Source organism: Accipiter gentilis, chromosome 5 (assembly GCF_929443795.1).
Source record: "Accipiter gentilis chromosome 5, bAccGen1.1, whole genome shotgun sequence".
Classification (NCBI taxonomy): domain Eukaryota; kingdom Metazoa; phylum Chordata; class Aves; order Accipitriformes; family Accipitridae; genus Astur; species Astur gentilis.
Genome location: NC_064884.1, coordinates 43,534,723 through 43,559,944, shown reverse-complemented (window position 1 = coordinate 43,559,944; position 25,222 = coordinate 43,534,723). Strand labels below are relative to the sequence as shown.

The 25,222-nt window shown below is 53.5% G+C and overlaps 3 protein-coding genes across 12 annotated transcripts in view; 1 reads left to right on the top strand and 2 right to left on the bottom strand.

The window, feature by feature from the left end:
* The window catches only part of CDC27 (cell division cycle 27), a 33,022-nt gene extending 29,570 nt beyond the window's left edge, over positions 1-3,452 (bottom strand). For all 6 annotated transcript variants that reach the window (XM_049800830.1, XM_049800831.1, XM_049800832.1 and 3 more), the window contains exon 1: positions 3,223-3,452. In XM_049800830.1, the coding sequence (XP_049656787.1) occupies positions 3,223-3,249 (27 nt within the window). In that variant the 5' untranslated portion in view covers positions 3,250-3,452. The remainder of the gene's footprint in view (positions 1-3,222) is intronic.
* Positions 3,453-7,412: 3,960 nt separating this feature from the next.
* On the bottom strand, positions 7,413-18,846 carry LOC126038734 (myosin light chain, embryonic). 5 transcript variants are annotated; one of them, XM_049800899.1, is made up of 8 exons: positions 18,640-18,846; positions 14,163-15,124; positions 13,274-13,301; positions 10,678-10,827; positions 9,940-10,113; positions 9,404-9,481; positions 8,687-8,730; positions 7,413-7,594 (listed from the first exon to the last, which is right to left on the bottom strand). In XM_049800899.1, exons 2-7 carry the CDS (start codon positions 14,259-14,261, stop codon positions 8,702-8,704), a joined length of 558 nt encoding a protein of 185 aa, XP_049656856.1. In that variant the 5' UTR covers positions 14,262-15,124; positions 18,640-18,846; the 3' UTR covers positions 7,413-7,594; positions 8,687-8,701. The 5 variants fall into 5 exon arrangements, with proteins under 5 accessions (XP_049656856.1, XP_049656857.1, XP_049656854.1 ...); XM_049800900.1 differs by lacking the exon at positions 18,640-18,846 and adding an exon at positions 16,166-17,462; XM_049800897.1 differs by lacking the exon at positions 18,640-18,846 and having other exon boundaries at positions 11,721-13,301; positions 14,163-14,234.
* LOC126038724 (parathyroid hormone/parathyroid hormone-related peptide receptor-like) lies at positions 18,066-24,649 on the top strand. Its single transcript, XM_049800875.1, has 13 exons — positions 18,066-18,143; positions 19,783-19,888; positions 20,354-20,464; positions 20,586-20,710; positions 20,921-21,015; positions 21,379-21,565; positions 22,016-22,169; positions 22,358-22,418; positions 22,992-23,058; positions 23,257-23,355; positions 23,738-23,875; positions 23,999-24,040; positions 24,276-24,649. Exons 1-13 carry the CDS (start codon positions 18,066-18,068, stop codon positions 24,636-24,638), a joined length of 1,626 nt encoding a protein of 541 aa, XP_049656832.1. The 3' UTR covers positions 24,639-24,649.
* Positions 24,650-25,222: the final 573 nt, after the last annotated feature.

Below are 25,222 nucleotides of genomic sequence, written 5' to 3'. Positions count from 1 at the left end.
CAATCCAAATGCAGTCTTAATTTCCTCCCTGTGGTAGTTATCGAATTTTACATGGAACCTGTCAACAGAAACCCAAAGCAGCAGCCTGGTCAAGAGCGTGCAAAGCAGTTGAGATACTTCGGTTGCAATGTCTGTTCTCAGGGCTACAAACATGGATAGCAGGGAAGCTTGAAGTGTTTCAAAGTTTTATTTAAGCACGCTTGCAGACCAGATAAACCTCCAGGTCCTAGTCACTCATTTTAAATACATATTAATTTGCAAATACAAAGTGAACAGGGAATTCCAAAACTACCACACAAGCCACAGCTCTGCAGCAAAGCTTCCTCAGAGAGGAGAGCAAGAAAATAAAAGCAGATTCAGACAGGTCTATCTTCTACCCAGAAAATCCTGTGCATTGTCCAAGTGTCACTTCATATCTAAGCCAGAGAGCTCTTAAAAGGTAGGTGTTCTCTTCTGACAGTTATATAGCCTTGGAAACGATTTTCAAAGCTTTATAGCCTACCGACATACTAAACAGTTTCTATCATGATTTAAGACTTCTTCAGGGTGGGCAGAGGGGAGGAGTTTTCTGTGACAAGCTGTGCTGCATTTACTAGTTATGCAAACTCTGCCCATTAAGTAGGCCAACATTGGTATTGCATGTTTTCAGCCATGATAGTAGCCTTGGAGTTCAAGCACCATTCAAGTGGGTCACAGAAGATGATCACCTTTAACAGCTAATTTTCAAGGAAAGTGTTCTTTTCCAAGAGGTTTTTCAGAAATATTTGGAAGGCAGCCAGCCTGCTTCTCAGCACATGGGATACAAGGCTTTATGTTTGAGCTGAAGAATTTTAAAGTTGACCACATCAGAAGTACAGTAGAGGCCCGTTGTCTATGTAAACTCTGGCACTTTTGTTCATCTTAAGGGATTTTAAAAGTCAGTAAAAATCTAACCAGTGATTAGGACGCCTTTTGGGACATTAATTTCATGTAATTAAAACCCAACATTTATAAGGCAACATACACCCAGAGACACTGTTCTTTATCTATCATGCTTTGTATAACACAACGGCAAAGATGACAGGTTTTTTTCCTGGAATGCTAAGCCCTGTAGACATCTGAAAGGTTGAGAGAACACAGACAAATAGACAGGAAAAAATCTCTGCAATGACAAAAATGAGAAGTAGTGTAAGCATTTCCAACCATATCGTTAAAAAAATAATCAGAAAAACAGAGATAAGTACATGGACTCCAGCTAAAATGGGAATTCAGAAAAGCAATCAACTTCACCCAGATGCATACTGCAAAACGGAGACCACTCACTGGACGCGTTACACTAGTGAGAAAACAAGCATGAGCTGGTTTGGAAAGGTCCTGTAGCACAGCAGTCCAATCTCTACACCACTGCTCGTAGGCATGGCACAAAGAGGACTACAGCTACAACAGCAGATCCAGGCAGAACTCCAACGTTGACCTCGTTTTGGATGGTGCAGTGGTGGCTTGCTTACCATTAAAAGCAACAGTATGACCAAGGCCACAACAAATAACAAATCCTGAACTTACCAGTGTTGCTGTAAGCAAGGAATAGCAGCAAAGCTAACAGTAGCAGAACCACTGATAAAGGAATTATTTGGCATTTGAAAGCAGGCAGAATCTAACTAGATATATTCAATGTAGCAAAGCCTCATCAAAACATCCAAGCTGATTAGAGCTTCAGAATGGAGAATGACATTAGAGAGGTCTTTACGTTTCTGAAAAAGGAAAACAAGGCCGCACATTTCTATGAGGGAACTCTCAGAATAGCAAATATTTTCCACTTGATTAGTCTAATTAACACAGCACCGGAAAAATTAAATATTGTTTCCTGCCATTCACTCTGCAATGCATTCTTGCTTCCTTTTCTATTGTAATCCCATGTTTTCCTAGAATACCTAACTGGTGCAAAAGACCAGTCCAGCTCCAAGGGTAACAGCAACGGTGTAAGTACGACCACTGCAGAAAAGGGACCGGGTGGGCCAAAAGCATTTCCAGCACCACATTGACCCTTGCTCTCAGACTGGACGAGCAGAACAGTGGCATCAAGGATACAAACCCCTGGTCTACAAGAGCACCACCACTGTCACCATCTTGCACAGATAGGGTCACGCCAGCATGGTGGTCCTTCCATGGTAGAAGTTTTTCTTCCCCTCCCACCTTTTCATTAAAAGGAGAGAGGAGAGCCAAAAGCAAGAATTTTCACTATGTTCATTACAGAACACAATCATGTACTGCCACGACACTTACAGCAAGAGGTTCCTTGCATAACTAGAACCCCCCCCACTCTGTTAAAAAGCTAAAAATAAAAAAAAAAAAGGGAACATGAATAAGAAGACTCATTAATGAAGATTAGAGAATAGTTGGAGTAACGGGCATAGAGGAAAGGTGGAAATAAGAAGCAACTCTTAATTCTGTGAATCGTGCCTTTTGGATGGGAAGACCGAGAACAAGAGCAGGAAGCCCACCAGGGTAACTACAGTGAGACTAAAACATGGTAGAAAAACAAAATTTACATTATTTTCTCTCCTAGGTCCCCCATCAGTCTGAAGGTAGGGGGGGCCTTGGGAAGGAGGAACGTCCTTCATTTGCAGGACACGTACAGAGCCGAGCACGCCGTGAGCGTTTAAAAATGAAATAGCAGCAAATGCAGAAAGGTAAGCGAGATGAGGAGAGAGGTATCAACAGGTCTCCCAGGGGATCTACGGGGGGAGCCGAAAGGGCCTTTTCTGGAAGCCGACTCAGCTGCGGTGCAGCGGGAGACCCACACCTCCTGCGGGGGAGGCCGGCTGCCCCCCGGGCGGGGGCCCGAGAGGGGCAAAAGGGCGAGGGCAGCTCGTCCCAGAGGCGCAGAGGATGGAGAGGGGAACCACGAAGGAGTGAGGAAGCCCTAAAGCCCCACGGGCTCACAAGCCCAGAGGGCGGAGGAGAACGGCCCGATTGCCCTGCGGGCCGGGCCCGTTCCCACCGGCGGAGGGGACACCCGGGGCCCGCAGCCCCACACACACACCTCGGGAGCGGCCCGAGCGGAGCAGGGCCACCCCCCCCCGCCACAGAGAGAAGGCCCGGCGGCGGGGAGGCCTTCCCCGGGGAGCGGGCGGTGCGGTGGGTCCGGCTCCCCCCACCAGGCCAAGCCAGGCCAGGCCGGGCCGGGCCTTGGGGCCTGAGCGCGGCGGCGAGCCCGAGCCCGTGCCGCCCAGGGGTCGGTACCTGGACGGGTTCCTGCAGCACCGTCATCCTGCTTTCCCCGGCCTCCGCCTCCTCCTCCTCGCCGAGCCCGGAGCGGGGCGGCCCCGGCCCCGCCTCAGTGCGTGTCCCGGCGACGGCGCGGCGCGGCCCGGCCCCTGCTCATTTAAACTCCCAGCGACCGTTACCGGGGCAGGCGGCGGGGAGGGAAGGAACGAGGCCGGCCAGCCGCCGAGTCCGCCCGAAGCTGGTGGCGGAAATACCCGAACCGTCTGCCGGAAATACCCGAAGCCTCAGGCGGAAAGAGCCGAACGCCGACGGAAAACAAGCTGGGAAAGCCCCTCTTGTCAGACAGGCGGAAGAGCCTCGGCTGACGGAGCCGCCCGAGCGGGGACGGAGATAGCCGAGCGGGGCGAGAGCGGAGCGGGCCCGACGGCGGCGGGGAAGGGCAGCGGCCCGCTCGGGTCTGCCGCCGCCCCCGGTGCCCCTGAGCACCGGTACAGAAGCCGGGGCAGCACGCTGCCCACACAGGCCGGCTGGGGCGGGGAAGGGGGGAGGAATACGGAGGCACGCGGTTCTGTCCCTCACGGCGGGGAGGGCGGCGTCTGCCGCCGCCGCCTCAGGCCCTCCGCGCTGGCACCCGGCGTGAGGGGGGACGGTGGAACCCCCCTGCGGGGCCTGCGGCTCGTCCCTCAGAGCGCCTTTGCACCCACGCAAGGGGTAGAAACTTGCACTTTGTACCAAAAAACGGGGTTCTGGGGTGTCTTGGGTGCTGTGGGGGCCTGTTGGGAGCCCCCTCCCGGCATCCCTCACGGTGCTAGCCCCCGGTCTCCTTCCCGCCATAACCGGAGGCTTGCTGGTGCTGGGCTTTGGCCGGTGGTTTCCTTGTTTCTGCTCCCAGTGTTGGGGGCCAGCACGGCCCAGGTGCTGTCCCCATCATTGGCAGGGCAGTCCTGAGGAGTGTCCTGTGCTGGCGGCTCTCCACAGGTGGGTGAAGCCAAGGTAGCCAGGAGTAATATGGGCAGACTGGGGTGCTGGGGCAAGGTGGGTAATTTACAATTTGAATCTGAAGGCGCCGCATCTCCTGGCACAGGGAGCGCTCTCTTCCTTTTCCAAAAGGATGGAATAAAGATGCACAACTAAATTTCAATTTATTAAAAATACTGACCTATCAATAGCCACCTGCAACTACCAGAGCCCTTCCTTCTCCAGACCCCTCTGCAGGCTTCCTGTAATACAACCACCACTGTATAACACCACCCCCAACGTGTGCGCGCACACCTATGCACGCAGACTATAACCTGCTCTTTCCAGTACCTTTCACACTTGCACTCAGCTGCCTGAAAGATGGATCCTGGCATTGCCTGATGTGCTGCTGAGCACATGTGAGAGCAGGGGGCTGCATCTTTATGTGAGAATAAAAGCTGCATGCCTGGTGCTTATGTTGAAAAGTTGCACGTAGAGCAAGAGGGCCTGGCCTGCCTGCTTCCCCGCTCTCTTTACATGTCTTTCTCTGGGTTTCTGAAAAACGTATTTACAAGTTTGTTATCACTCCAGTAAATCTGCAGGTGTTTGCTTTCAGGGTGTGAGCAGGTTGGCATGGAAAGGCAAAGCTTTCTTCAATCCCTGACATGAGACAAATAACAAAATGGGTCACAGAGCAGCGCTTTCCCCCAGGATGGATACCTGGCTTGCTATCAGGTCAACCCGAGTCATTTTGACGAACACGAAGGATGCGAACAACATGATACAGTGAAGTATCTGCCTTCCCTAAAGGCCTTTGGCCTCACACACCAACGGTGATGATGGTGACGTGTCCATACGTAGGTCTGAGGGAGCCTTTCAAGGAGCACAGTCCGTACTCATCATCCTCATCCTGATCTTGCTGCCCTGCTGTGTGCTGCTGATAACTCCTCAGGATGAAAGCTGGCTCCATCTGTCTCTTCCATTTCACAGGGCACAGCGCTAACTCTCCTGACATCCAGACCATCTTTGGTATGAGTCTCTGTTTTATCACAGCCTGAGGAGATACAGCCGTAGGCTCTCCTTAGAGTGGGGGGTTATTTTTACCTCTCCTCAGGGTCCCCTGGACTTCAAGTAAAGCATCCAAACTATAAAAGGACAGAGTGTTGACTATTGTCTTGGGACATATTGATTTATAGAGACTCCTCCAGTCCTGAAGTGCAGGTCTGTCTGTGGAGTCACTCACTGGTGTCCACAGATGCTTTTTATGAATGCCCGTGGGAGTAAAACCACTGTCTCCTTGGGATCTCATCTTTTTCCAGAGGAGGAGGCAGGGCATGGAGGTACGTACTGCACCTGTTTGAGTGCATCATTCCAACCTGCTTTGGTACAAGTCATCTCTGCTTTATCCTAAAGAGACAGAACAGGTCCCCAAAGTAAAGCATGGCTGGCTGTTAACCCGAGGGTGCTTCAAAGGCTGGATTTCACAGTCCTCATGTTTTTCTCTAGTTCTCTCTGTCATTTTCCACTGCTCTCTTTCTGTCTGTCTCTTTGCAGGAATCTCTTTGGTTTTAATTTACAGTGTCATTCCTGTCTGCTGAAGCTGGAGGCTCATATACAAGGCATGTATTCTTATATAGGAGCAAGAGTACAGCCTCTTGGCTTGCCGGGGCAGGAATATCACAGCTAGGAGGGTCCCCAGTCTCTGCTATGGATTTCCTCTGCAAGTTCAGGCAGGTCCCCTGCCTCTCCTCTGCTCGGTTCTTCTCTGCAACAGCACGTTCCTCTGCAGGAGTCAATGCCACTTGTGGTGGTGGCAAGGGCAAACGTGACCCTGGAGTGAGTGTGCAGCAAGAAGCATCCTTTCTCACCCTGTCACCATGGTCCTTTAACAGGTTAAAACACAGATAGTACATTAAAGAGGCGAGATGCCCAGATTCTCCCTAATGGAAGCTGTGGAAATACCACAGACAGAAGCTAAAATCTAATCTTACATCTATAAACAGCTTATGTTGCTTTTTATGAGCATTTGAATCAAGCAGTGGGAATTGAAAGCAGCTGTTACTCAGTCACTGCACAGAAACGAGCAAGTGGCAGCTGAAGTCAACCACATCGGAGCAAAACGCCTTCAGTTTCTAGTCAAAGTCACGGAGCGAGGACGTCGGAATAAGGAACAAATCAAAGAAAAGTGTTTTCTGCTCCCAGGTGTTCTGCTGATGGGAGGACAGAGTTATCTGTCATGAATTATTCACCACTTCTAGCGGTGCTATGATGATTTTTTTTGCAGGTAGGAAGAGGGAGAGAGCCACCAGCTTGCATTGCACAGCCCCCAGACAGCTTCTGGCTGCTAACACGCTGTCTGCCTGGAGAGGAACCATCCAGGGAGCCCTGTCCTGGCTGGGCTCCATCCCAGGCAGGACACGACCTGCACCCCAGACACCCGCCATCCCGTGCCATGAGGGTGGAGGTGGGACCTGGCCCAGAAGTACCCATCGCTTCCCTGTTTTCCTTCCCCCTTGCTGTTTCATCAGGATTCAACTTCCTGGAAATCAACCTTCAAAACTAGACTTTTGGACCTGTCAATGATATAGAAAAAAGAATGTTTTTAATGTTTTCTCTGATGTTTTTGGTTTTTTAGAGGGCCTCTGGCCTTTTCTGGCTGGGACAGGCAGCGCATTGATGGAGAGGTGCCTGCTGGTCTCTCCTGTGACAGGGACAGTGGCAGGGCCAAGCAGGTCCCTCTTTGCTCCATGGTACAGTTCAGCCTGGACCTGGAGGGAATGCTCATGGGGTGGCATGTGATAGGGTGGATGGGCTACAGGTCTGAAAAAGGGCTGGCTTTAGGGCAGAGAAGAGGTGAAAAACCTCCAAGAACATGGGGTCTCTTTGATGCAACCTGTCCCTCATGCTCACTTTGCTCCAGGCCTACCTACCTCCATCACGAAGAAGTGGCCAAGAGTGCAGCCCAGCTCCTGGCCCCGCGCTGAGGGTGGGGTGATGAACAAAGACCCTCAGCCCCAAGTCTGAACTCCTCCCTTACATCTAGTGGTCATAAAACCTGCCTTTTTCCCCTCTCCGTGGGACAAACCTGCTAGCTCTGATAGCTGGTGGAGACCAAGGGGTCTCCTCCATCTACTGCTTCAATGAGTAGTCCAAAGCCAAAGCACAGATACTGTTAAAGGGAGAAATGAATGAAATTTAATGAGCGAAATGTCACAGGAAAAACCTGAAAAGAATAACTTAAGGTTAAAAACCACGTTACAGATATCTCATTGTATACCCAGGCTTAGGCACACACATGTGGAGGAAGGACAACTCTTGATGGTGGCTCATGTGAAACATCTCTGCAGGTGTACGACATTCAGGGAGGAAGGGTGGATGGAGGAATCTTGCTGTTCATGGGGCTCAGGTGGGTTCAAACATTTCCGAGAGCCTGGGAGACAAGCATGAGAGGGCTTAATGCAATGAATCTTTGAGACGAGAGTGCTCCTTCTCAGATGAACCCAAAATGTCAATAGCTGTAATTCCACACCATTAAAAACATAGTGTTACACGCAAATAGTTTTGTGTAGAATTAAATCTCCCTGGCAGTGTTTGCCACCTATCCACCTACATTGCTGAGCTGATGAAGAGGAACCGGAGAAAAATGGATTAAAAACAAGATAAAAAGGATGCTGAACATTCAAAGTTCAGACTTCTATCTATCTCCATTTTAACCTTCTGATGTTTCAAGAGATTTGTAGAGGGGGGAGAAGAGATTTTTAAATGTTTGTGTATTTAGCAGCATCTGAAGGTCCCCCCTTTTTTTTTTTCCTGCTGCCTCTCACACAGCTGAGGAGAGGAGAAACATTTAAGAAAAGTAAGTGAGATAACAAAACCATAAGAAACTGGCAGGGTAGATAGGGGCGAGCTCTTAGTAATTTGGATTTTCTTTTAAATTTAATGGATTTCAGAGGGATAGTTCACCCTAAAAGAAACCTGTTTCTCTGTTTTCCTCAGGCAGACTTAGAGGAATGCAAAAAAGCTTAACAAGCATCAATGGTACATTTTCCATATTCTTTCTAATGTTAATGGGAATGTTGATATTTCTTAGTTCAGAAATTTCCTCACTAAGTAGTTAGTATTTTCTTAGCATCAAGTCATTCATGGCTGCAGGTTTTAAAAAATTTATTTCCACCAGCTACTGTTTGATGACCACCTTAGCTCCTGGTGGGTTAGAAAATGTATCACCATAAACCACACCATCCTCTTTCTTTCAGAGCAGAGAATCGACACAATTAACCAGACCACAACTGACAGTCATGGGGTTGATGCTGTCCCGATAAATTTTAAATGGAGCGAGTTACAAATGAGGTTCGTTATCATGAACGCAGCTTTTTATGCTTCCAGAGCTGGGATTATTCCTGTGGCGTTAGTCCACTGCAGGGTTGCTTATGGGGTCTGGGTTTTGGTTCTTCTGCCCCTGGCTGTTATATGCAGGATTTCCAATTTCAGAGGAAGCAAGGGGAGACCCTGATAAACTCACCTGCTCTTTCTTCTTTCAGCCAGACATGATGTGCTTGACAAAAGCTGAGGAGGAAATGAGAGCATGAGAGGTTAAAGCATGCTGTGAACTGTGGTGGGGCAAGCAGAGAGGCAGCAGGGTGTACCCCCAGCCTGGGGCACCCCAGGGATGAAGGGGATGTGCTCTGCCAGGACTGAGATTTCTCCTTCTGTTCCCACCTTTCCCATGCCATCCCAAACCTGGTTAGAGTGATACCAAACCCCTCTTGGAGACGAGCCAGTTTTCTGAGGCCAAGGGTAATGGGTACCCTCTTTTCCTCAATGCTTTCCAATTTTAGGCGTTCTCAGATTTAACCACCCCCTATGCCAGATTTTCACCCTCTCGGAGCCGCTAGCGATCTGGGTCTCCAAATGTTCCCAATTAGCCTCTGCTGTGAAAGATGCTGGCTTTGTTTGTTTTTGATAGCTTACAACAAAACAGTGCCAAAACTGGGGATAAAACAGTCCTGAAACCCTTGGAAACATGCTGTCTTCAGCTGCTTTTACTGGAAACCACTGGCACAACCGCCTTGTTCCCACCCCAGCTGACATGTCTAACAGCTGCCCTTTGAGAGGGTTTGGAGGGTGGTCCACACCTCCATCTCAGTGATCACCAGTGTCCTCACAGAGGACACATTTTGCACCCTAAGACAAGATGACCATGTCTGGGATGGCCCTGATGAACATCTCTTGCTCCTACCTTCATAGTTGATACAGCCATTGGCATCTTCTTGCCCTGCCATGAGCTGCTCCACCTCGCTTTCTGTCATCTTCTCCCCTGGAGGAGGAGGACGGAGAGGTGAGAGGAAAGGTTCTCAGCCCACCAGGACCCTCCTGTCCTTCCAGAGAGCCAAAGCCACCAGAGGAAGGAAAAGGGGATTAAAAAGGAGCTGTGCGCCACTAAAGACTGGGGAATGCTGGTGGGAGATTGTGGAGAGAGGACCAATCTGCGATGGTTGTCTGATAATTGGTAATGGCCAATTATCAGACAATGCCCAGGAAATTGATAATGATTTTATGGACACTCCATCTCACCTGGACCATGCATGAAGCTGTGGCATAAGATGGAAAAGGCCACATATTCAGGAGCCATTCACTCCTACTAAGGCCTACGAGCAGCAGAATACAAAGGATCTCTCTGATGTGTGAGACCTGCAAACTAACCCAAGCCATTTGGCCAGAAAGAGTTTAGGGGGTGACCTGTGTCCTGCTCCCACCCCCAGGTCCAGTCCGTACCCAGTGTGACCAGCACATGGCGCAGCTCAGCCCCCATCACCATGCCGTTGCCCTCCTTGTCAAAGACACGCAGCCCTTCCACAAAGTCCTCGAAGGTGCCCTGCTCCTTGTTGCGGGTGAAGTGCTGCAGGATGGGGAGGAAACTCTCGAGCTCCAGCATCTTTGTGTTCATTTCTGGAAGGGGACAAGGAGTTGGGCTCAGAGATCAACTTCATTGGGCTGAAGTCAGCCTCTGAGGACCTCCTACCTAACCTTCCTGGTCTCATTTCCATCTGAGTACAGGGGAGAAACCCCAAAAGGTGGTGTGACTATTAGTATATTATACTTGAGATGGGAAGATCCATACGAGGAGTAAAGTATTAACATCTGGGGACTGCACACAGACTGCTGATATCCGCCAAAAATTAAAACCAGCAGGTAGGTCGTCTGTCACCAGGGCAATGTGGCTGCACTGGGACTGGTCAGGTTACACCAGTTTGCACCAGCTCAGGATACGGTCTGCTAAGTATCACTTGCCACCATCCCCAGCTGAGGACAGCCTATCCCTTACATCAGCCATGGTACAGGGAGGGGGAGTGAAGGCATTTTGCAGGAATGAAACCTCTCTGTGTCATTTCATTCCCAATTTCTTCATCTTGCAGGGCTTTTCCTACAGGGGATATAATCCTTCACTTGCTGTGCAGGGAGCACAGCGATTGCTTGTCCCACCCTGTTCCTGCTGCCCCAGTTTGCTGTCACCTTCTGGTTTGGGCTTGCCCAGCACTTTCAGGACCTCTGCATTGGTGGGGTTGTGACCAAGCGCCCGTAGGACATCCCCACACTGCGCGTAGGTGATCTGCATGGCTCCCGTGGGCGTGCGGTCAAACAGGCTGAAGGCTTCTTTGAACTCTGCGGGGAAGAAAAGCTCAGACGTCCCTTGCCATGCTGACCCCATTTCCCACCTCACTGAAGCAAGTCCTGCCTGGCAGGCAGGGAAGGGATGGACACGTGCATGGCGGGTGCCCTCTCCACCCCTCACTGCTGCCCAGCGCAGGCAGCCCTATGCTAGCTTGAGCAATGAGCTGCTGAAGCTTGCCAGACTCCTTCAACGAGTTGCTCAGCTTCTTGAGCAGGTTCTCCCACCCCCGCGGAGCTGGCTGGATGACCTGCTGGGATTCCTGCACCACCTTGCGCTGGCAGCGCCGGCTGCAGGTGCAGGCTGCTGTCTCTGCTGCAGAACATCCCCTTTGCTCTTCCCCTTTTCGACTCGGATTTCCTGGGGACCCCATGACCCTCTCACTGCACCCCCATGACTCCTGCAACACCCCATCTGCTCTGCTGGCATCCCCCCAGCCCCAGCCAGGCAGACACAGCATGGCGTTGCTTGTGTTTGGGCAAGGGTGACCATGTCCACCCCAGCCTTGCAGCCCACACGTCATGCCAGCCCTGCGTGGAAGGACACGGGAGATTCATTTCCAAGCTCATCCCCATAAATTATCATGCCACTGAGTGTTACGTTTTACCTGGAGGAAGGAGTCCTAAATTAGGAACAATTAAGGTTTGCTTTCCTTCTGTGTACGACGCTTTTCAGCTTCCTGACCTGCTGCCGGATTCTCTCATTAATCCCAATGTTGGCTACATGGACAACCATGCACCTCTGCTGATCAGAGCCTGGTCTCTGCCTCTTGTTTCAACCCAGAAGATCTTCTTCACTACAACAGGCTCCTCACTGGTGTCGAGGTACAAAATGTGGGAAACCAGTTCTCAAGGAAATATTCCCCCCACCCCCCCCAAGTCCTTACCCTCCTCCTCTGCAGGGAAGCCAAGGACACCGAGGCTGGTGGCTGGCACCTGCCTCTTCTGCTGCTCCCTGTGGGCAGTGAGATGGTGGTTTTCCTGCAGCAGATGCTCCACACACTTCTGGATTTCATCCTGCTGCCTCCAGGCCAGCGAGTCCACCTGAGCAGTTGACTGGCCCAAGCAGGTAATCAGCCTTTCCCGCCTGTCCACGTGAGCACTTAGAGCTGTGAGTTTCTTGTCCATGGCTCTAATGAATTCCATGTTCTGGTCCATCTTCTTCATGATGTCCAGCAACAGTTCACTCAAAGCAGAGCCTCTGCTCCTCCTGCTGTTGGGTGGGAGGAGACGATCACAGTCTTCATGCGGCGATGGAGACGTCATGGTCTGGTAGGCATTGCTTTGGGTTTGGTGGGAAACCCTTGGGCTTTGGATTTGCTCCATTTTCTATTTGGCATCTTTACATCCTCTGCTGAACCTCACCATCCCATGGACCTGTCCCCACAACGTTCATGCCGTGTCCTTGTAGTCCTGTCCACAGTCCCCCCCAACACTGTTGTGGTGCTGCTGTCATCCTGCTTGACTTCACAATGGCTCCGTCTCCGCAGGTGAAATCCCTCCATCTGGCTCTGGAAGGATCCAGGGAGGGACATCACCACCTGTGAGTCGCTGGGTCAAGAGGCACCGCTATGAGAGTGCTCAGTGATATTCACTCCTGACTACCTGGCGCCCCAGGAGGACATCCCATGCTCTGGGACGTCGCTGCAGGTTAAATCCAAATAACGTCACATTTTAACTTGCTGTCATTTCCACTGGCTCTCTTTTCTCCTTTCAAAAGCTGGTTTGGGGGTCGCGCCTGCAGGATACTGGGTCTTCTCCTCCCAGGATTCCTACCAGGATCTGCCCTCAGATCTTGTCCTTTCCCTAGTCTGTACACAGGCATTAAAACTGCCCGTGGAGAGATGAGAAATCCTAATCCCGGCTCAGCCCCTCGGCATGGGGCTGTCCCTGCATCGCCAGAGGCTGCTCCTCCCACGCGAATCCCAGACTTTGAACCAGGCTGCATCTCTCACCATGAATGGAAAAATACCTTTTCCCTGCCAGGCTCTGAAGCCGGGATTATCCTCTTCGCTGGGACTCCCAGAGCAGAGCAAGGAGCCAGGATCCATTCATTGCTCCCGACAGCCCTGTGCTGCAGTCCCAGCTAAATCCCTGCACTGGCTCCCACTCACCTCCAGCATTGCTCCCGTCTCCAGCTCATGCCTCTTCCCTTCCCACCAGCGCTCTTCTCCATCTCTTTACCGGCCCGATGCTGGTTGGGGACATGACTTTCTGCTTTCATACGTCCCTTCTACCTGCTAGGAATCCCTTCGAGGCCACCGTGGAGGATGAGCAGCGTACTGGGGGGAATGGGGTACCTAGACCCTGCTGGGCTTGCCCCCAGGAGTGGATTTGATGTGTGGAGCCTCGGCTTTCATGTCAGCTGTGAAAAACTACCTGGAAAAATGACTCCCCATTTCTAATGCCATCTCTGGGAGAAGGTGAAGTCTGCACTTACCTTCGATCTGCTCTGCAGTGAATTCAATCTGTCGGGAGAAGAGAACAGAGCCAGGCATGAGGGCTGCGTTACTGCTGGGGTAACGAAGGGGCTCTCCCCTGCATTTGAACATCTCCCTCCCCAGGCTCCGCAGGCTGCTCGGGATGGGGGGGCTGTATCCATGCCGAGTCCGGCTGTGCCATGCCCAGGAGCGCTCCTGCCCTTGCTGCGGAGCCAAGATCCCTGCGGGAAGCGCAGCCAGAAGCAGTGCAGCAGGCAAAGGGTGGGCGGGCAGTGGGGATGCTCGGACCACAGTCACGGCTGTTTTGGGTGGAAAGGATGTTATTTCAAGGCTTGAGCTCTAGTTCAAGTGATTAAATAGTGCCCGTGCTGAGCCTGCTATTAACAACTCTCCTGCCACAGCTCTGGCTTAAAAATGTAACTATATCACAGGGAATCGCAGAAAAAGTGAGCTCCTGTTGTAGACACTTGGATAAAAGATGCTTTCACGTGGAGAAGACAACGCAGGCGGCAAAATACTTCAGGATGGAGACAGCGGATGGCAGAAAAGCTTTTTCATGCTGCCAGGGCCCCGACACAGTGTCTCAGCCGGGGGCTGTGGGCTGTTTGACTCCGCAGCCGGAGCTCTGGGCAGCAGCGTCCCAGTGCGAGTGCAAAGCAGTTTCCCTGGGCCAGTGCTGTGCACGGCTGGACGGGGCAAAATTGAAACATTCCCCCAGCGAGGAGAACATCACTCCCAGCCCACTGCATCAATGCAATCTGAGAATTTTCCCCTCCCAACCCTGGCTCTCAGCCTGGCTAACGTCGTTCGCGTTGGCGCGTTGCATCGCCCGTGCCTGGCAGATGACAGGCACGAAGAAAGACGGTGACGTCTTCACTCCTCACTCACCTTCACACTCTTGGGATCGAAGGCAGGCTCTCTGGGTGGCTCTGGGGCTGGACCCAGTTTGGCTGCTTCCTTCTTCGGGTCGGATTTCTTGAGCGGCATTGCACTGTGTCGGTGCAAAGGTGCAGGAATGAGTCCTGCCGCCCAGCAAAGCAACCGAACGGAGGGATGAAAGGCAAAGTCTGCTCCTTCCCTTATATACAGAGCCCTGTCCTCACCCCGGAGGGGCAGGCCAGCTGCTGGAGCAACTGCTACTTACTATAAAAGGAAGAAAACTCAAACGAGAGGGGCCCCAACTTGACAATTGCCCATTGTCATCAGCTCCCGGCAAGGCGAAGCCACCAGCCGCCCCCCCCCTCCAGCCACAAAAGGGGGGACGTCTCCCCCTCCAGCACCTGCACCGGGTGGGCTGCATGGGGGCTGCTTGCTAAATGATCACTGAAAACCTAAACGCGAATGGCTCTGGGTGCCTGGCAAGAAAATAGCAACACGATGGCTGATAAACCTGCTGCGATACCCACGGGAAAAGCGTGTCTGTTTTTAGGCAGGCCTGCAAGGGCAAACACTGCAGAGCCCTTTTGAAGACTGGGATTTATGAAGTGCTGCTTCAAAGGAGCTCAGTCCTCTCTGAACGATCCCCCCAGCTTTGTGCTCAGGGTCTGGTTTGCCCCAATCTCTCCCCAGGGCTGAGCTTGTGCCTTGGAAAAGGCCACGCTGCAGGCGGGAAGCCGTGCTCACCTCCGTCAGAATGGTTAATGAGGATAATGCAAATGAGGACTAAAGCCAGGCATTTAATTCATCAGCTCAGGATCTTTCATAGCCCCGTACCACTTGTCCCATGGATCCCCAAAACCTGTGGGGCAGAGCGGGTGATGGGGTCTCCTTTCAGCTCTTGTCCAGGCGATGGGCAGGCTCTGGTGGGAGATGCTCTTGCTCTCACCCTCCTCTCCCAACTGTTGGAAGAACTGCAGAAGAGGCAGAAGAAGTCATCGAGGTTCAGCATCCCACAAAATGGGGCTCAAGGGTTACACTGAGACATCCTAAACCATCAACTGAAGTATAGCCAGATTGCAACAGAGCACAGGAGGAGAATCCATCCCTAGTTTGCATTGGGGTCCGAGAGCGAGTATTTTGGTAACAGAAATAAATGGACAAAAAATTATTTACAACAGATGAGAGCATCTTCTCTGCTGTGGAGATGCTGCACAGCCTCATTTGTCCGGCCAGCGCTTGCTTAATTGGGCTGCAGGGACGGTTGCAAGCCACTGGGTGGAACAGGATCCTGCGAGATGCTGTTAGTCCTGGTGTAAGAGCTACGAGGTCTTGGTGCTGGTTGGAGTCTGAGCCTATATATTTGTACATACGCATATATGCACACATTATATACGTATTTAAGTTTTGTTTATACACAGATATAGAAAATGCAGTTATACTTGTATTTTCAGGTGGTTAAGTCAGGCTGGTTCAGGTCATGTTGTATCACAACGGCTCAGGCTTGGCATGACCGGGTAGGTCTAATCCTGCTGTTTTGGAGCTGCTGGAGGGCTAGGAGTGATGGGAATGGGGGGTGTCACCAGCTCAGCCCTGTGCTCAGAGCTCCCCCCCAGCCTCTTTCTTGCTGAAATGCTGCTCAAGCCAGAGGCTGAGCCATCGCCAGCCGGGTTATGGGGGTTTTTCAGGAGGAGGGAGCAGCCACAAACTGCTGGGAAATTTGCTGTCTGCTATCATCTCACGATTGCTAGCGTGGATTCGGGGAGCTGAGGGGGCTGGATGATGGGGCTGGGTGGGTGTCATTTGCAATGATTGCTTTCCAGTTCTCTCTATAATATAGCAAGTAATTTAGCAAAAAAAAAACCCACCCCACCAACATGTTTTGCTAACTGCAAACTCGGAGCTGGGTCAGATTTCGCCTGCAGTGGGAATCAAATTGCCCTTGAGTGTTGCTGCCTCCCCCTCAGCCATCATCCATCCATACGCACATCCATCCGATTCTAAAATAACCTCACCTTAACTCTGTCCTCACTCCCCAGCAGCTTCTGGGTCAGAAATCAGTACCCAGAAGAGCCTTCAGAAAACATTAATCCTGCAATTTAACTGCTTAGCCCTTCTCTTGCCCTACGTGCCCATGCAGCAAGCGCGGGAGCTGCGGTGCCGCTCGGCAGAGCGATGCCGCCGGGCTGGTGTCAGCACCCACATGATGGTCCGAGGTGGTGGCTAAATTGGGCCAGGAAGACCGGCAGCTGCGGAAGATGCCCCTAATCCCTCCTTGATTTACAGCTGATTGCTGTGGCAGGGAAAGCAACCGGGAGGCTTGTTTTGCTGTCCGATTTAATCAGAGGGAGCAGCAGCACCTCCTGAGTGCTGTCATTCGGATTTGCTTTGCCCTCTCAGCCGGCTGATCCGCCTTCCCTCGCTGCAGGAGCCGAGCAAAAGTCTGACCCTCCTCCAAGCAGCCAGGATAACCCGGAGGGGGGCTCTGCTCTGTGCAGGATTTTGGCACTTATGGAGGCAGCAATAGCTGTGCCCAGCCATGGACTATATGGGCCAGGGGAGAGGCCCTGGGCTAGGAACCTGCTTTTCCCGGGGTTTGGCACTGGGCTTTTGAATTTCAGCCTCGCCCCAGTAATGATGACCTGCTTGGGGAACAAGGACTCCCCGCTTTGTGCCCCCGTTTCCCCAGGGGGACACTCGGGCTGCTGGGGGGACACAAGGTGTTTGAGCTGGCAGGGTGGTGGGAACAAGCCGGGCATCTGCATGATCCCAAAATGCAGGGGACAACCCTGGGGCCTCCCCGAGGGGATGCAGGTGACAAGGGACCGCTCTGATGGGGACGGTGCCAGCTGCAGTGGGACCAGCTCTGACCTGATGCCCAAGGACCTCCCGGCCCTGCCGGTTCGGCTCATCTCATTCCCGGACTGCACGAGACACCCATCAGCGTGGAAACTCTCTGCTGCCAGGACTGTTCGTCTGCCCTGCCTGCTCCTGCCTGGAGCAGCGCTGATTTAGCCATCAGCCCCCCTCGCAGAAGGCTAAATGCAGTTGTGCAGTGAGGTCCTTTTGCAAAACAAACGCACAAAGGCAGCGGGGTGCTTGTCCTAAGTGGGGAGCCGGACTGATCCCAGCACATCTCCTCCAAACACACCCCAAACCTGAGAGAATGAAAAGGGTTAAACTGGTGTCTGCCTGAAATCCATCCCATCTCAGGAGCATCAGTGCCGAGGTGACGCTCGCGTGCTTGCACCCTCTGCCTCACTACCTCCAGCCACATCGCTGGGATTTTCCCCGCTGTCCTTTGGTTCCTTGGGACCAGGCTGGGGCTGGAGGGGACTGAGCAGCGTGGGGGCAGTGGGGGGATGCTGTGACAGCTGAAAAATGAGCCACCAGGCAGTGAGAGAAATTTCTGAAAAGAGAAGAGGAATCTGCCTTGAATGAAGAGGATTTTAGCACCTAGGGCTAAGCCAATAAACCTCTGCCATCCCTATCCGAACGGGAATTGTTTGCACATGCTCCAGGAGCTGCTTAAAGCAGGCGAGATGCAGAGAGTGAATAGGAGCGAGCATGGTGGGGGGAGAAACCCCCCTACCTGGTAAGCCTGCGAGCAGATCCCTATAGGAGTGCCAGGGCAGTGCCCTCCGGGACAGGGGTCTCGTCCCAGGGTGCTCCCCCAGCCCTGAGCTCGCAGGCACCAGCTGTGTCCTCGCCACCACCTCGCCTCGACAGGGAACAGCAGCCGGGAAGGTGCTCCCAGAAGATGCTCTGTCCTGCCGAAAACGCCAGCCCTCTCCGTCACCCGTGGCCTCGGGCTGGCAGCGATTCGGGCTGCCCAGACGTCTGTCCCCCGGCAAAGGCTTTGCTTTCTCCGGCTCACCGTCCCTGAGGTCCCCATCCAAGTGACAGGGTGGGACCATGGAGGCATCCATCCCCATGGGAAGTATCACAGTGGCTCTCCTCTGCTGCTGCCTCCTGAGCTCTGCATGGGCGCTGGTAAGTTTGCGTGGCCCCGTGGGCTTCTCCAGTCCCTCTCCTGCCCTTAAATATTGCTAATTGTGCAACCCGATGTGGTTGGTGCCCGTGTGCCCACCGGCTGCACGTCCTGCTCCGCAGAGCTGCCGGGCAGGAGCTGGGTGGGATGAGAGAGCCTCTCTGCTCCCGCTAAAAGCTTTCTAGCAGCCACAGAGACACCGCGACCTGATGTTTTTTTCCATTTCTTGGACGCATCCAGGGCAGGGTTTGCTGCCTCAGAAGCATCGGGGGAACAGAAAGAGTGGGGCAATTTATGGTCAGCGCAGGCGAGGCTGGAGGGATGTGGTGAGGGCAGAGCTGGGCCCCCACCCTGCTGATGCACCCTCAGGACCCTCACTCCTGCCCTACGCCCCTCACCAGACCCCATCCCGTCCACACACCTAGACAGCTGTTTTTGGGAAGAGTGTGAATGGGAGTTCAGGGTCTCCTCTCTGGGGTAGGATTTGGCCGTGCTTACCTGTGGGCAGTCCAGGAGCCAAAGCGAACCTCCCGCATCCCGGCTTCTTTTCACTTCCAAAACTGTTTCCTCATCCCGGCTCCAAATTCCTTCGAGCATCTCAGCCCAAAATGTCTCAAAACACATTTGCACGTGTGGTGCAACCGGGAGGCTGCAGACGCCGCAGGCTGCACCCATGTGCATCGCGCTGCTCCCGGTGCTGGGCACCCGCTTGTTTGCAGAGCCCCAGCCGGCCACTTCAACCAGGGGCTGCCAAACCTGGCTCTGAAGGGCTCATTTTGGGCAACAGGGACATCCAGTGCCACTGGTGGGGTGGGTGAGAAGGAGCCAGGGCAAAAGCCCAACGTGCCACTGATTTCCAGCACAGAAACATGAACATTTCTCCATGGACCACGGACAGGGTGGAAGGGGGGGTCTTGGTCAGCCTCAGCCTTGCAAGAGGGAAAAAACAAGAGCAGGAAGGCGGGCAGCACTTTTCTCTTCCCTGTGTCGTTTGCATCTATACCCAAAGCCACACAAACCTGACTCGCCTGGGAAGCACGGCCATGCCATGGCTGCTCCATTACCTTTGCATACCAGCACATCCATTTTCTATGTGGGCTCCTGTCTTCCCTCTCACACTGGCTTTGACTCTCATTTCTTGCCCCCAGGATGGTCCTGCTTGATGCTACAATGCTGGGGTTCAGCAAAGCGTTGTTTCCATGTCACGAGATGATGTTCCCGTAATGGCCCTCGAGCCCCTTGTGATTTTGGACTTGGTGTTAATTAGCTGGGTGGCTTCAAGGGCTGGTGGCAGGGAGCACCGGGGTGTTTTGTGGCAGCAGAAGCGACATGGGTTCCTGCCCCGAGTCAGGAAGCGTTTGTGGGTGTCTCATCAGCCACCTTCGGGGTGCTGCTGGGACAGGGCAGCTTCACTCCCAGATCCTGGATCCCGGCCGTGGGTGGCTCACGTCACCGAGCAGGCGGTGGCAGCTCTCCGGGGACATGGAGATCACCAGGGTGGGTTGAGGTGTCCCAGGGAGGATTAATCTCTAAATTGTGAGCACGAAGAAGAGACCTGAGCTGAGCTGCTCTCTGACACTGTTGGCCAGAGCCAAGTCATGCAGAGGCGACAGTGTCATCACTTTGGTTTCGTCTTGGCAGGTCGACCCTGATGATGTTCTCACAAAAGAAGAGCAGATCTATCTCCTGGTGGAAGCTAAGGAGAAATGTCAGAGAGACATAAAAGACCAACTAGAGAAGATCAAAGGTAGTGTCCCTCCCCTGCACGTGGGTCAGCCAGCCCCAGTGGAGCTGGCTACATTGTGGGAAATGCTGTCCCCTCCCAATGGGAGCGGGATGGGGCCAGGGACACATGGCTCCTAAGGGTTTGTGGAGCTCCCGGCACTCTTGTTGCTCTGGGCGCAATTAGGTGCTAATTAAATCATCACCCTGATTAGCCAGCGCTGGCTGCACCATATTCCAGACTGCCCCATGCACACCGCAAACGAGAGCTATGGAGGGCCTTGGCCCCCCCTGGAAGAGGTGGGATGTGATGGGATGTGTCCCCCTCCTTGGGACTTGGCCCCCCCTGCAGCTCCCCCTGCTCTGCAGACCAGGGCTGATTGCGTGGCAGCGCGTTTTCCTCGCTCTGGTCCAGCGCACGCTTGGGGAAGCTGGAGGTACGCCGTCGCCCTGTTTGGAGACGTGAGATGTGTCTTTGCTCTTTGGCCAGATACCAGCTGCCTTCCAGAGTGGGATGGGATTATCTGCTGGCCAAAGGGCTCCCCCAGCCAGGAGGTGTCGGTGCCCTGCCCCGACTACATCTATGACTTCAACCATAAAGGTAAGTGCTTCCACCTGGGCAGGGAGCGACCTCACCTCGGTGACAATCCTCAACGGAGCAGGGATGTGTCTGGGCTTCCCGTGGGTCCTTCCGCTGTCACAGTACCCGTCGCCGTTCCCAGGTCATGCCTACAGGTACTGCAGTGCCTATGGGACCTGGGCCATGGCTATCAGCACCAACAAGACCTGGGCCAATTACACCGAATGTGCTCTGCTTTTCTCCTCCGACAGCCGGAGCCGCGAGAAGGTGACCTTGCTTGTCAGAGGTGCTGGGAAAAGGGGTTGGGATGGCGACCAGGGAATTGTGCAGCAAAGGCCAGGGGAATTGCTGGGAGCAGGGTGCTCTTCCCCCCTGATTACCCAAACAAGCCCTGCTCCCCCCATGCTCTCAGCCCAGAGGCCGGGGCGGTGGGCCTGGTCTGCGGAGGGGTTGTGGAGCTCAGCCCTTCTCTTCCAGGAGGTGTTTGACCGCCTGCACCTGATGTACACCATCGGCTACTCCATCTCCCTGGCCTGCCTTATCGTCGCCGTCTGCATCCTCTCATACTTCAAGTAAGCAGAAGCCAAAGTCCCATCCCCGTGTGGGGAAGAACTGTCCTCTCCCATTGCCCGCACACACGACCCTCTGAGGTGAAGCAGCCCCTAAGGGAACAGGAACTGGCCCCAAACCCCAGCACAAACATCAGACAATTTCCCAAAGCCCAAAACACCCCCAGTATGACCAGCTCCCTGTCCACTCCACCCTGCTCTTGAAGGTGTTGACACCCCACTTGCCCTCAGATCTGGCTTCTGTGCCCATGGGAGGGCTGACACCTTGGAGCTCACCTTCTCTGGGACCCCTCGTTGCCTGAGCCCACGTGTGATGAGCTTGTTGGGCAGCTGGGGCTGGGCTCGTGTCACATCCCTTCTCTGTAGGCGCCTGCACTGCACACGCAACTACATCCACGTCCACCTCTTCACCTCCTTCATCTGCCGGGCAGTGAGCATCTTCGTGAAGGACATGGTGCTCTACTCGGGCACACTGGTCAGCGAGGCGGAGAAGATGCGGGAGGATGACTTCAAGGCAGAAATGGGTCCCTCGCCAGGACAACGGAGCCACCTGGCAAGTGGCACACCGAGACCGGAGGCAGGACCAGGGAAAAAGGGGATTTAGGAGCCCTGGAGCAAGGGGATGCGCTTGGGACCCTCCCAGATAGGGGCTGTGCTGCTCAGGGGCGATGCAGCTGGGGAGGGATGAAGGGCTGCCTACAGCTCTGCCCAGCTTCTGCCTGCCCTGGTGCCACAGCAGAGATCAGAGCTGCAGAGGACATCGGTCCTGCAGCCTGGCTGAGCTCAGAGTGCCCTGGTGCGGGGAATAACCTCTGCTGTAGGAAAGACCTAAAGCACCTGCTCTACATCTGATGTCGCAATATCCCAGGGGAGACGTAGCTCCCTGCAAGAGGAGGAATGTGAGCCATGCATGGGGCACAGCCTGGGTCTTGCTGGCCAGAGAGCAAAAGCCACCAGGTTTTGCTTTCTTGATATGGGCACTTCTCTGACTATATGTCCACAGGTTGGCTGCAAGGTGGTGGTGACTCTCTTCCTCTATTTTCTGGCCACCAACCACTACTGGATCCTGGTGGAAGGTCTCTACCTGCACAGCCTGATCTTCATGGCCTTCCTCTCCAACAAGAACTACTTGTGGGTCCTCATCATCATCGGCTGGGGTAAGCATGGACCCTGACCCAATGCTGTGGCTGCTGAGACCAGGCGGGAGCTGTGGCATCAGCCATGGCTGAGTGGCACTGAGTGCCCAGAGAAGGGCAGCAGAATGTAAACCAGCTGCCAGGAACCGGGTCGGCCTGCAAACATGATGCTTCATCCGTGCTCCTCACTCTGGTTCCTGCCCCTCCAGGTCTCCCCGCTGTGTTTGTGTCTGTCTGGGCCAGCGTCAGGGCCTCCCTGGCGGATACACAGTACGTAGATCCACCTTCTGCAGCAGTCCTTTTGGGAGGGAAAGACTTGTTGCAAATGCTAGCAAAAAACCTGTGGGCACCAGAACTTTTGAAAATGAAAATTTTCCAAAAAGAACAAGAGGAGTGAACACATGTACAAGTCTTGTTCATAAAATTGCCAGTAATCCAGAGCGATAGTGGTTTTATTCTGCATTTGGGAGGAAGATGGGTGCTGGTTTACACCATAAATTGATCAATAAACAGTGCAAAAATGAATGCTAAAGGGCATGTTCCAAAGTTAAGCATTTTCAAAGGAGAAAGGCTACCAAACGTACAACAGGAGTTTTAGATGAGTTGGCCAAGGAGCCCTCAGAAACATTAATGCTAGTTTAAACTCATTTGCAACACCATGATGGTTATGAATGCTTGTAGCACGGCTGCTGTTGGGTTGAGATTTACACAAACTCCACAAAGGGAGTGAAGGGTGGGAGGATGGGGATGTCGGGTGGGGGGGTACAGGGAGCCGTCAGCTGGCAATTTTCCTTACCAGTGATTTCAGGTTTCTCCAAGGTGTTTCCTTACTGGTGTCTTCAGGTGCTGGGACCTCAGTGCGGGGAACATGAAGTGGATTTATCAGGTTCCCATCTTGGCCGCCATCGTGGTAAGAATCCCGTGGCTGAATCTCCCAGTCCCTTTTGGGGAAAGGGGATTGATAAGAGACCCAGAGCCATTTGCTTGTGCTCACTGGGGTTGTGTCCCCAGCCACCGCGGCACCCAGGGAGGGCCCTTGTGATGCAGAGGGATCCGGGGGCACCGGTCCCTCCCTGCTCTGACCACAGCACCACTCTCATGTCGGCAGGTGAACTTCTTCCTCTTCCTCAACATCGTCCGGGTGCTGGCCTCCAAGCTCTGGGAGACGAACACGGGGAAGCTGGACCCCCGGCAGCAGTACAGGCAAGTGCTGGCAGCAGCAAAACCATGTCCTGGCCCTGGTTTGGCTCATTTTCTGCCTGTTTAGCCGAGTCGGCTCCCCAAAGGGTTATGAACGAAGAGCAGAGGCGCAGGAATGGCTGCAGGAGCGAGGGAGGGTGGCAGGACGACGGCAGCCAGTGCTTCTGGCAGCTCAGTTTGATTGAAACAGGAGGGTCAGGACTTCAAGCTTTGCCTGCTCTCTTCTCCAAGCTGGGCACTGTGCAGCAGCTACGCACAAACCAGCCGCGGCAGCAGCAGAAGCTAAAGCGACTGCCCTCTGCTAGGATGCTTACCAATGTCTGCAAGGGGGCTGCAGGCTGGCTGACAGGTCCCGGCTAACGGCTCAGAGCATTTCTCCTCTCAGGAAGCTGCTGAAGTCCACGCTGGTGCTAATGCCACTTTTTGGCGTCCATTACGTGGTGTTCATGGCCATGCCCTACACTGAAGTCTCTGGGGTCCTGTGGCAGATCCAGATGCATTACGAGATGCTCTTTAACTCCTCTCAGGTACATCGACATGGGGCTGCCTACCTGCTCCAAACACCGCGTGATGCTTGTCCAGGGAGGGGGGAGGCACACGTACAGCATCCTGGCTCAGGACTCAAACTCTACCTCTGTCTCTTTTGGCAGGGTTTCTTTGTGGCTTTTATCTACTGCTTTTGCAATGGGGAGGTAAGTTAGAAGTGTGAGCAGCTGAGCTCCCTGTTCTAGCTACTTTAGGTTTGGGGAAGTTAACCCACAGCCCCCAGGCTGGGATAACCAGAGGAAAAAACTCAGATCCATCCCTCTCAGCAGGATTTGGAAGGGGGAAAAAAAAAAAAAAATCACTAGGAATAAAAACCATGGGGAAGGGATGTCTGTTTTGCTGTCTCTGGGCACCAGCAGCCATCTCTGACCTCTCCCTCAGGTGCAGGCAGAGATTAAGAAAGCCCATTTTCGGAGAAGCCTGGCGCTGGACTTCAAGCAGAAGGCGCGTGCCACCAGCGTGGCGGGGAGCTGCTGCTACGGCGGGCTGGCCTCCCACGCCACCACGAGCTTCAGCGTGAGCCTCGCGGGGCGAGGGGCAGGGAGCACGCAGCAGCACGGGCTGCTGGTCCCTGCCCGTGGCAGCCTGCCGGGCTACATCCCCAGCTCTTTTGCCTCGGATAACTTTTTGCCCTGTCCGACCCAGGAGATGAGCCAGAAAGCCTGTGGGGAAAACATAGTGGACTTAGCAGACCTAAGTCAGCATCACCCCCACGTAAACAAAGAGCTGGAGACGATGCTGTGAAGTGAATGGTGTGTTTTCCATCTGGACATCCAGCTGTGCCTGGAAAGGTGCTGTTCCTCACGCTTTGGGCTCCTTTTACGCTTGCATGGAGACCCGGGGTAGGGGATAGCAGCTGGAACAACACAGTTCCCTTTCGCTCACAGCCAGCGTGCAAAGGGACCATGTGCTCTTGCTCCTTCTACCTATCTGGCCTAAAACCAAGCAGCCAGTTCAAAACCTAATTTCCTTCCACGTGCAAGTGATTGATGTAAGTGATGTCTGTGCATGCAAAGCCTTGAATCATCAGCAGGAAACAATCCCCCATGCTCAGTCTTACCTTGACAGTCTGGAAAGTGACTTCAGCTCCAGTGTGTATAAAGGCAATTCAGCAAGCCCACGTTCTGAAGTCTGACTACTCTAGCACCAATTCCTGCGTTGTACAGCCCAGGGCCGGCAGCGTGCATAGTGCCCGTGGAGCTCTGCTGCAGCTCGCCCTGCCCTTATTTCCATCCTTGTGCAGCTTACAGATACCGTGAAGCCCAACACGCAATGCTCAGCTACAAACGGGGAGCATGAGTCACTGGGATAAGATGGGCTCAGGGAGG